General features: G+C 37.1%; 1 protein-coding gene across 3 annotated transcripts; it reads left to right on the top strand.

Moving 5' to 3' along the window:
• The first annotated feature begins 274 nt into the window (after positions 1 to 274).
• Positions 275 to 10,213, top strand: LOC142341670 (endoplasmic reticulum junction formation protein lunapark-B-like). 3 transcript variants are annotated; one of them, XM_075392805.1, is made up of 12 exons: positions 275 to 341; positions 403 to 629; positions 827 to 926; positions 993 to 1,079; positions 1,144 to 1,186; positions 1,782 to 1,796; positions 1,922 to 2,116; positions 4,277 to 4,303; positions 7,267 to 7,443; positions 8,663 to 8,944; positions 9,179 to 9,430; positions 9,862 to 10,213. In XM_075392805.1, exons 1-12 carry the CDS (start codon positions 315 to 317, stop codon positions 10,110 to 10,112), a joined length of 1,683 nt encoding a protein of 560 aa, XP_075248920.1. In that variant the 5' UTR covers positions 275 to 314; the 3' UTR covers positions 10,113 to 10,213. The 3 variants fall into 3 exon arrangements, with proteins under 3 accessions (XP_075248920.1, XP_075248921.1, XP_075248922.1); XM_075392806.1 differs by lacking the exon at positions 1,782 to 1,796; XM_075392807.1 differs by lacking the exon at positions 4,277 to 4,303.
• Positions 10,214 to 11,074: the final 861 nt, after the last annotated feature.

The raw sequence follows: 11,074 nt of genomic DNA, 5'->3' as shown, positions 1-11,074 counted from the left end.
AACTTTCCATTGAAAGGGTGGGTAGGGAGCCAATCAAAAGCTGTAAAGAAAGATCAGAAACCCCTTGAGCAGAGCCAGGCATGGATTTGCCTACTGCACTAACGGAGCTTGTATTGGTTTAGTAATCCAATAAGTATTGGCCGTGATTGAGATACATGCTGTTTTGATAACTGCAGAAATGTAGGACAGAGGTGTGTGTGCCGACTAGCGGGGATGTAAAATGAGACGACGCAAGTTCTTCACAATCGCTGTGTCTTGAACTGATATTGCTTTCAGGTTAATATGTGAACAATTTGCAGTTACACCGAGTTGCAATGGGAAGCTTCTTTTCTCTTTTTCAGGTAAGAAGGAAATTGCTTGAAAAAAAAATGATCTGTTCGATGTTAAATTCGAATATTTCAGAGGCGGTCACTAAGTGAGCAGCTGGAGGAAGTTGAAAACTCAATCAATGCTGTTCGAAAGAATAGATACCAAAGCCAGCAGCGACAGAAACGTCTTGTCGCATCTGTTACCTTATGGTCTTTATTGCTCTACACGCTAATTGCTGCATCATTTTTGGCTTTCTACTTTCCACCCTCATGGAAACTACGTATATTATACGCTCTACCGCTCTGTTTTGGACCTTTTCTGTACGTATAACCTTAAATGTTCTTACTTTGTTTTATTGTTAATTTATTAGTTGCTCTTAAACGAAGTCAAGCTGATTAATAGTGAACTGAATTGTGGGCTGCCTGGCTAAGATATAGCCCTACTATTTAATCAATCTAAAAATCTTACAATAACGCTTGTTCTTAGAGCAATTCCTGCGGCAATAGTTGTTTTTTAGGGCGTATTTATTGCGACGCATCGTGATGATGTATTTCTCAACACGACTCAAGAGCTCCGATGAGACCCTACGTGGTTTAGTTGAGAAAAAGAAAACATTGGTATGTAATATTCCGACTTTTATTCGAGAAGAACATAATAATGTCTCATAAGTTGATAAATTTCAGCTAGATGCTGTTCGGGAAAAAGAGAGCTACAAGAAGGGCAAAGAGATTTTGGAAAAGTATGACCCAGAGGTTATCAAAATGAAAAATGTGAGTTAAATGCAGTTGGTGAAAGGACGTTGAAAATAATTTCGAACAAAATTTGATTATTTAGATGGCCGAAGAACTGCAGCGTCTCAGATCACAATCTGCAAATAGTACGTAGCTAAATTGGTCATCTTGCGGTTGATTTCGAGCTAGGAATTAGAGCTGAACGGACGAAATTAAATTTGATTGCACAAATAATCTGATTGGTTTTAATTGAAGTACAATAAATGTAAGAAACAGCGAAATCATTAGTTGCCGTCTCTTGCTTATCTATGGTGTGCTGCCGGGTTACGCTATTTTGCAACTATTTTTTCTCAAAAAAATTGCCGCTGAAGTAATGAGTTTCAACCATCAGAGCATGCGAAATATTCGGCTTTAAATTTCATTTTATGGCATCGCTTGTTCGGCTCTACCGGTGTCCTCCGGTTCATTTAGTATTTCTTCATAAATTAACACACGATTCGATTCTCGTTATTTGAGTTTAAGCTCGTGGATAACTTTATCTCGTAATTTTAAATATTTGCGGAACTGTCTCACTGTACCGTTTAATGGGTGTTTTTTTTGCTCTTGAAGCAAACCTCTTTTTCTTCAAAGCATAGATTGAATTTAGTTGGAGATGACATCTTGAAACACAGTGAGACTGAAGTCGCATTAAACTATTAAAAAATTAAGTTTGTGTTTGATCGGCGCGCTATCTTTTTTCAGCTTTTATCCCCGAAAGTGAGTTGCCTTTTAAACTTCTAATTTGCTGTCGTAGGCAATGGTTAAGGGTTCCTGCAAGGTGTCTGCATTTAAAAATGCTTGATTTTTCTATAGACAATCTCATTCAAAAGGGATTTATTCAGGTGAAGTTCGAAAGCGACAGTTACCTGCTAACGCCTCGCCGAATGCTAACTTGACGGCTACTCCGATGCAATCTATGCCGCGAGGAGCTGCTGGACAATTCGCGACTCCTCAGCAGCCAAATATGTCTGCTATGATGCAGAGAGTGCCAAATACAGCTCCAGGCTCTCCCATGATGACGCCTCAAAGATTACCAGGTTCCATACACCATTTTTGGTTGCAGGATTAATTTAGACGTTTTTTAACATTTGATTTCGTTATTAATAGCCGCACAGAATTTTACATTTCAAAGAATTTGAATTGTAATGGGGCGCTGTCTTTTTACGACTCGAAGAGGAGTATTGGAGAAGTCCTTTTTTTTCAATCAATTTTATTGGAGTGATTTTTGAAGCGGCAAATGAAACGCGTGAAAAATTTGGAGTGATTTTGGTGCTAAACAAAAGTGGAAAGCGGAGCGAAAAGAGAGTGGTTTTTGTTCATATCGCTGTTTTTTAGAGAGCGAGAATTTGAGGTGTGAAAAAAAATTCTAAGCGAGCGAAATTTTTTGTTCACGTGCGGCATTTTAAAGCAGTTTTTCTTCTTTTTTTGGTTAAGAGGTTTTGTTATGATTTTGTTTGAATTTTAGGGTGGATTTGGCAGTGGTTTGTGTTTGAACGTTTCTGGAAATTCATATGAGTTTTCTGCTAATTCGGAGGTTTTTCATGTATTTTGCTGATTTTTGGGGCTAATTTTTGCGTTTTTTTTTACGATTATTTTATTTTACTGGCTCAAATGGTTATTGAAGAAACCCCTTATACTTGAGCAATTTTTTGATAACAATTGGTTACAGTTTTGAGGGTAAGAATCATTTTTTTTGTTGAGAAATATGACAAAAAATGGCAAAAACTGAATCTATTTTTCTCACTTTTTTGGGAGTTTTTCGTTTATTTTTCACGTTTTCTAGACGAATTTCCAGGCCTATTTTGAGTTGCTTATTGTTTTGAGAGCATCTAGATGCTCTATTGGCTGAACGGATTTTTTCTTTGGATTTTTGTGCTTTTGTAATATTTAAAAAATTTATAACTTTTTCAAGTTTTTAGTTCAAGTTGTAAGAGCTTATTTTTTCATGATTTGTCTTCAAGTATTTTTAAAGAATTCTTATAAGTGGTTTCAGTAGGTACTAGTTGTCTTGGGCAATTTGGGCAGAAGCAATTTGGGCAGAAGCAATTTGGGCAGAAATAGTTATTTTGGGATCTCAATTTATGACGAATTTGGTCAGGTTTTTTAATCATTTTTAACAGATTTGATTTTCCTGTTTCTACTTTTTTGTTTTATGGTTCTGTTTCAAGATAATGATAAGTAAGTTTAGGCATGTTTAGTTGGATAAGTAGTTGGATGGCGTTTAATTGGATTTTCACTTCGAGTCGGTTCCGGAATTCTTCGGGCTACGTTTTTTTAAGATATGTTCACACTTTTCATGAGTTTTGAAGTCAAATTGGAGTAGTGATTTTGGTCACGCCGAAACATGAAGTGGAGCGAAAAAGCGAGTGGTTTTGCGACGTGAAATTTTTTTCCTCCAAATTTAAAGTAGAGTGAGAAAACGGTGTTCGAACAAAAATTCGCTTTCGCTAGTGGGTTTTTGTTCACATGTGGCAATTTCACTTTGATCTTTGCTGTTTTTTCAATTTTTTCGATCGGATTTTTTTCTAAATGGTTTTTCATATCCATTCATAGTCCGTTCTAGGTCTGGTTTTCTGTTTAGTCAATGAAAATTCTTAGAATTGTACGTCAGGACGTGTCCTGCTATGTTTTTTATTTCGTCGTCGCGATTTTTGTTACGACGATATGACGTCACATCACTTAAAATCTGCTTTTTGTTCATTCGTTCATGCAATTTCAACTAGAGTGCGTGCGTGACGTCATTTTTCGTTCGCGTGATTAAATTTTTGGTCACGCTTGACTTAGCTCACTCTCTAAAATGGTTTCCTCACTTTGAAATTGACTTTTATTTACTTTTATTCAAAGAGATAAAGTCAAATGGGTGTGTGTCACTCTAAATGAAGGTTATTTAAGAGCAGCTAATAGAGGCAGCAAAAACTTACACAGATTTTTGTAATCGAAATATAACATATATCAGCCTTTAATGAAAAGACGATTTTTTTGGTCTGTCTTTTTACTGTTTTTTTGAGACTGCAGATCTACGAAGCTAGTGCGGCTATTTTCTGGCAATCTGCCAGCTATGTGTTTAATGCTACTTCTTATTACTTCGATAGTTCTACCAGTAACATGCTGCAACCGTTGTAACATTTGTATGTTGCAACTTCTCTAAGGTTTTACAACAGATTGCTGTCCTTGTGTAAAATCCACTGTTGTTTTAGAGCTAGGTGTTCATGATGAAATGTTTGGTTCGTATTCTATTGTACTCTTTTCTTTGTTAATTTTCAAAAATTGTGCTTTGCTTCCTGTCGATTTGCAAAATGGCCTTAAAAGCTTAGACTTTCCTGTGCGGGGCGTGCATTTTAGAACACTGCTATCTAGACGACTTAATAAATAGTCCTGTTACGTGTTCATTTTTCTAGTAGCCTGAATGAGTCTGGTAAGAGGACGGCGCTGTATTGCGTTCATGAAAGCTGAAGTGCTTAACAGATCGAATTCGTATCCATTTCTGAATGTTGGTGACCTTTTCGAAAGCAAGACATTTAATAGCGGTTTGAACTGCTGCTCAAAATGTTACTTTTTCCAGATATGTAGTCCAATGATGACGGACTTTGCCAAATTTTTTATTTGCTTTAAAATGGTTATTCTAATTAATCGCTCTCAAATGAAGCTTTTAGTCATTATTTTTGTCCTGCTGGCCTTTTTTCATCTGACCGCTTTCCAAATGACTTTCATGCCTGACTTCCTTTTTTCCATATTATTTTGCTATCATTCATATTTTAAACGAACTTAGCTGATTTGACGCCAAAATTAATTTGACATGCTCTCGAACGCAGTTTGAAGCAATTTTTTGTTCCAGAACATTCTTTGACTTCTTGAGTGACTTTTTCACACTTTAGTTCTTCATTTTCAGCGTTCTGAAATGAAAGTCCTTTGTAAAACCGATTGTGAGCGAAGGGAAATTAGAGCCATTGTAGGTGATTCAGCAAGATGTCAGACGCCTAAGTGGAGGTCAGTGGTTCGAAACCCTATGGGGTCGTTTTTTTCACCCATTAATTATTCTAAGCGACACCCCCTCTACATTAAATCGGCCCGCCTGTTGTTCGAGAGCAGTTCATCCCACGTTAGTCGGATTGTGTGGAATTGCTCTAACACGAAGTTTGTAGTCATTATATTAGTCGTCTGGTCTTTTAAGCAATTTTTGGCTTGACCAAATTTTCGTCTGATCCTGTCACGTTTTCGTCCTCAAAAACAAAAGTAGATTTACAGGTAAAGCCTGAGGGCATTACATGGCAAAGCAGTCCTCTTAGAGGCGTACGCCTTACTAGTCTCTGACTATGCGATTCGCCAAAACTGTTTTGAGGAGACAATTTCATGGTGTGAATGGAGGTTCTTAATCTTAAATGTGACCCCCCAAGCCTCTCCTCTCAACTTCCGCCAATGCTTCCCCTGCCTACCCTCCGTCATCTGGTGATTCGGACCTCCATCTCGTGCAGCCCTCCCAACCAATCCTAACCTCCATCGCTTGCCGATTATCCTAGAAGAGGTGCGTTTCGTTTTCTGCCTAATAAAAATAATCGAGGGGAAAATCACTGAACGACTTCTTTTGTATCCACAACGTCAAGCAAAAAATTCGACACAAAAAAGGTTTCGACGTGTTTAATAATTGGAATTTTAACGAGTGCGGGGATTTCTTTTTTGAGCGCGATATCAAATGCTATTGCTTAATGGTAAACGGTAAGCAGGAATGTAATTGTAAAAACGTTTGTCTGTACTACCAAAAGCTACCTTTTAAAACCTATTTGCAAATCAATACAGCTGGAATTAGCTGCAAAAAAGCAGCATTTGGTCATGCCTTTTCTGAATGGACAATGGTTTTTATTCCTTAACGATGAAGCTCCGATGTATCTTTCCTTCTATTTTTTTTCACAGTAAATCAACTTCCGTTGTGGACGAAAGTTGATTTACGCAGGAATTGAACACAGGAATTGAAGTTCACTGAGGTATGCCTATAATGAAGACTATTATTTTCTGAGCAAACGTGTATTTCAAGGTTCAATATTTTCAATGGAGTTGAAATTTTTTGTGCATGATAATTTTAATCCGGATTCCCATAAGGTTTTTCTTGGGGTATAAAAGTAGGTCGTACGAAATTTGTTAGGTAGTGAGAAGATCTTATTCGTTTTGCATCTGTTCACACAGACCTCTTGCACAAGTCAAATATTTTGAAACTTCTCTTTTTATTAACGGCATTTGCGCGCGTGTCGTCATTTTTCGTCTTCCAATACCGTTTAGGTCACTTGCGGGATTTCATTTTGATCATACGTGACTCACATCACTCAATAATGATTTTCGCTCCATAAAATTCGATTGAAAATAATTGAAGGTTAAAAATACCAGTATTGTAAAGAAGTTCCCCGACCAAGATTTTTCTGTCGAAAATTCAACAAGCAATATAATTTTATCGCTTGAAGTTTTTATAGTTGTCTTAGCAGCCTCGATAGTTTCTTTCTGTATATATCAATGGCACGCAATTCTATTTCGCGGCTAGATGAAAGTTATGTTAAAGTTCTAGCGGGCTATGTTTAAGTTCTCGTCTGAAAAAATGTTTAGCTCTCAATTTTTAGCTCTCAATCGTGATATTTAAAAAGATAACTCGATGTGATTAGCCGGTGAATAAAATTTGAGGACGTATCCTTCAGACCCTATTTTGAAAGCATATATGGTAACGATGTATGTTAAATTTGTATTTTAACTACTGCTCTGCTTCTTCGTTTGGGATCGTGTAGCTCTTGAATAGCCTCCGTCATCTCAGTAGACCAACGCAGATTTTTGGCGGTTTACTTCCCTGTCACTTCACTGTACGTCCCATTCAATTAAGTTCCATATTGCACGCTCTTTCTCTGCTCCTTTCTCCCCCTCTGTTAAGCCTAAGATAGCCTCAATAAGCCCCAGCTAGACACTGAAAAAGCCCACTTTGTCTTTTCTTTTTCTATGCTTATACTGAAGCCATTCAGCGCATGGAAAAGATCAAATGCGTTTTGAAATTTTGGTCATCCTTAGTGCTCTGAAATTGGTTGCGCAGTTCATTGATGGTGGGCTGATCTCTGTTGGGTTGGCTCAAATTCAAATGAACAAAAGTAGTTCAATGACCATAAATCCTCATTGCTTTACTACTATGAGAACGAGTTCTATTCTGACTATTTTTTAGCTCGTCCCATCCCTCCACCCGCATCAGCTAGAAGCAGAAGTGCGGCGGGGAAGAGTACATTTGATCGTATGATGGAGTACATCGTGGGAGATGGACCTGAGAACAAGTATGCTCTTATCTGTTCACACTGTCTTAACCACAATGGAATGGCTCTCAAGGAGGAGTTCGAATATGTCGGTGAGTTCTCAATCAAATTGACTATCGTCGTTACCTGAAATGGAGCTTGAAAGTAGCACAGCTGAAGGAAAATTTATCTGCCCATGCTTATGGAAATTGTAGATTTCTAGGTAAAATACAAACTACTACATAAAATTGCTGAAAGTTCTTTCATACAAATTTTATATGGAGAAATTAAATTAGGTTATCAGTAGGTTTAATTGCTCTTGAACGAAGTTTGGGGCAATTACTGTAAAATTTTCTGATCGCTTTTGACTGTTATGTCTTTGACTTTTTGAGTTTTGCGTGATTTAATTTGTTCTCTTATTCACAATTTTAGGCTGCTAAACTGAATTGCCAGCAGTTTACTTAAAGTCAAATAGAAAAGTGCCCCAAAAGTTGTTTCATTTTCAAACTTAAAATCCTAATTGTGTATAAACTGTAGTACCATCATTTTGGCTCACAACAATGGCATTTGCGCGCGTGACGTCATTTCTCACTCTCCAGAGAGTTTTTTTAATTCATTTGCATGACTAAATTTTGATCATACGTGACTTACTTCACTCAACAAAATGATTTAAGTTTAGTTCGAATTAGTTTAGGTCAAAGAGGCAAATTTGTATAACGAAATTCACCTATAAAAAGTCTTCTGCGGCATGAAAGTGAACAAGCCGTATCAATTTATCTTACCTAAAATATTTCGCTAAATTTTAAGCGGCGTTAATAACTTCATCGCCTCATTTCTCTTTGTTTTCTATCTGCATTCGACAGCACTCAAATGTATTTGGCAGCTATGGCAGTTATATTATTGTCTATAGCCGAGCCTGTACTTAGAACTTTTATGCACCTGGAAACTCTTTTTTTCATACGGTGATGTGTCAGCTGTAAAGACATTTAATTTGCGATTGATTCTCTTACAATGTTTACAGCAATTATTTAGGCTTGCTATGTGTGCCTTTTTGACAGATTTTTCGTTTTGTATCCCCATGTTTTCGGTTATAATTTTTTCAGAGTTTAGATCATCTCATTTTATTCGTCTTGAACTGAGTTGGACTTCAACATGAAGTAATGTTTTTTTCGTAAAGATAATGTTTTTGTTTTTGTTGAATTGGCTTGGAATTTTAACCCAAAGTTGAGAGCAACGTTTGGCAACGATGACTAGGTATACTAAGCTCTATTAACATTGATTAACATTGCGATTCCTTATTCAAAGACTGAGACATGAACTTTTTTGTTGCAGCTTTTCGCTGTGCGTATTGTGGCATGTCAAACCCAGCTAAGAAGGGACGACCAGTTGCACCCAAAGTACCAATCAGTGTTCTACCTCCTACCCCATCACCTCAATTACAACAACCAAAACAGCAGTCAGTCTCAACTTCCAGCAGTGCCTCGGCTACTTCTCAGAACGCTAATCAAATAGCCACGACGTCATCTACAGGAGAATCAGAGAAAGAAGATGACGGAGATCGAACTCCCGTCACTGGTGGGGAGTCAGATGAGGAGTCTAGCAAGAACGCCAAAGGTTAATATTTAAGGACAAATATCATCAACCTTCGTATTCAAAGTTCCCCTTTTCAGCTGTTTGGAAAGATAAATAGTTAATAAGCAGTTAATAACGCATACTATGCTATTATGAAATTGTATGGATGCATGGAGTGACATCAAATTCTTGCTTAGTTCGATTTTTTTAATATTCTTATGCTATCTACAAATAGCTGAATTTCTACTTGAACTGTAAATTGAGTTTTTTGTCCAGTTTCAAAATCAAATGCTGGCCAGGATGAAAAATCGGAGAATGCAGAAACAAGTGGTCTTGAAACTGACGATAACGATTGCAATGAATCTGTAGATAAAACTCTTGACAACAGTCTGGAACCGATGGAAACTTCGATTACTGACAACGGGCCGAATGGTGTCAAAGATGCGATAAGAGAGGATAGAAAAGAAATGGGGAGTGATGAAGGCGATGAAAGTTTGATAGCAGATATGGAAATTTTGAACAAGGAAGGTAAATTTGTTATTTAGGGTTTTATAATGATTACCTACCTCATCGTACTATGATAATATTTTAAAATAAAAAGTTGATTTGATGCTGCTCGGTTTATCATCTTGCAGATAGGTCCAATTTCAAGCATTCGATAAAGGTGACCATCCGAGACTCGATTTAAGTCACAACTATAACAGCGTATTTGAATTTCTAAACAGCAATAGCTGCTATAGGGCTGTGCAATAGCTGCTACAGAGCTGTCTAGACGTTTGTATTTGAAGGGAGTTTTCGATTAGTTTTCAGTTACTCTTCAGAATAGCTTTCGAATCAAGGGCAATAAAACGCTCTTTGCGTCATAATGCTGTATAGTTCATAATTAATTCAAAAAAGTTGTTAATTTCAGATGTCAAAAATTCCATATCCCTAACGGAAATGGTTGGTTGTTTGTTTAGACTTAGATACGAGGGAAACTGAAGATGGTGATAATAACAAGTTGCAATCGAGTGTTGAGACCGGGAGTAATGTAGATGTCTCCGACAGCGGGATATTCGGAAGCGATCTTCCTAAGGAAGAAGGAAGCAGTAGCGAAGGAAGCGTCGATTCGATTGCTCTCAATGGGGCAAATCTGAATCCTCCGGGTTCAACAAATCTTGGTCAGAAGGCAATAAGTGCAGAGTCAAGCTTGCCCGACTTGCTTCAGTGAAATATTTAATTGATTGGTATGCGTTAGTGTTATGTTTCCGGTTCAATGTGCATTTGATGACTATTTTAATTTGAATTAGAATTTACTGTTTTTTAGAAAAATTTTTCTGAGGCAGCCGTTAGGCAGACCTTTGGTACTGAATATAAATCTTCACTATACGTGAAATCTTTCGTCTTGGAATTCGTTAGTAAAGATGTCAATTATCGTTACATTTTTAATTCACATCCAAAGGATTTTAGTTTAGCTTGCGCATTGAACAGACTGCTTAATTTGCTGCGATCCAATTCAGCCGTTGGTTTAAAGCGTTTACTTTATAAATAGATGATATAAATTGTTTTAAACGAATATTGTAAGTTTTTACATATAACTAGCCGCGAAAAGATAGCTCTTGGCTGTTTTTGATATTATGGTACTTTGTCTATTGTCGGCCTAATTGTTAATTTATAAGCTTCCGTTTTTCGCTGTCGCGTCATTTGACTTAGATACCATTTAGGTTTTTAGGCATTTAGGTTTTTGTCAATTTTTGAATCCTGGCTTTATTTTTTGTTTTTATGATAGTTAAAGTTTTCAGGATTTAGTTTTCTATTTTTTCGCACTTCTACGCCATTGTTTTTCTAACATTCTTACTTGGCCCCTTTTACCTTGTCTGGCATTGATTTAATTTCCACATGTTGTATTGTGTACTCTCTCTAAGGATGCGTAGTGTCTATTTTGCTGTTCTTATTAATAGCCGCACAGCGATGGCTGGGGCTATTATTGGCCTTCTCTTGGTTTTTTACGACTCGAAGAGGAGAATTGGTTTTCTCTCGGTTTTTTAAGACTCGAAGAGGAGTATTGGTTTTCTTCAGTTTTTTTTTCTACCGGAAGTACTATTCGTTCAGACGCTGTTTTGACCTAAAAGCGTAAGTGAGTAAAATTGCCGTCTGAACTACTTTTTTTCTGAGCGAGAAAAGTTTTTTGAT

Source organism: Convolutriloba macropyga, chromosome 6, assembly GCF_964194025.1.
Source record: "Convolutriloba macropyga chromosome 6, txConMacr16.3, whole genome shotgun sequence".
Lineage (NCBI taxonomy): Eukaryota > Metazoa > Xenacoelomorpha > Acoela > Convolutidae > Convolutriloba > Convolutriloba macropyga.
The sequence above is the reverse complement of the archived record's forward strand: the minus strand, read 5'-3'. Positions and strand labels throughout refer to the sequence as shown.

Excerpts from the sequence above, each read along its gene's own strand:
- LOC142341670 (XM_075392805.1), top strand. The coding sequence starts at position 315 with ATGGGAAGCTTCTTTTCTCTTTTTCAG. Across the intron at positions 4,304-7,266 it reads TGTTCATGATGAAATGTTTG|CTCGTCCCATCCCTCCACCC; the intron begins GTTCGTATTCTA and ends ACTATTTTTTAG. Across the intron at positions 9,431-9,861 it reads GGAAATTTTGAACAAGGAAG|ACTTAGATACGAGGGAAACT; the intron begins GTAAATTTGTTA and ends TTGTTTGTTTAG.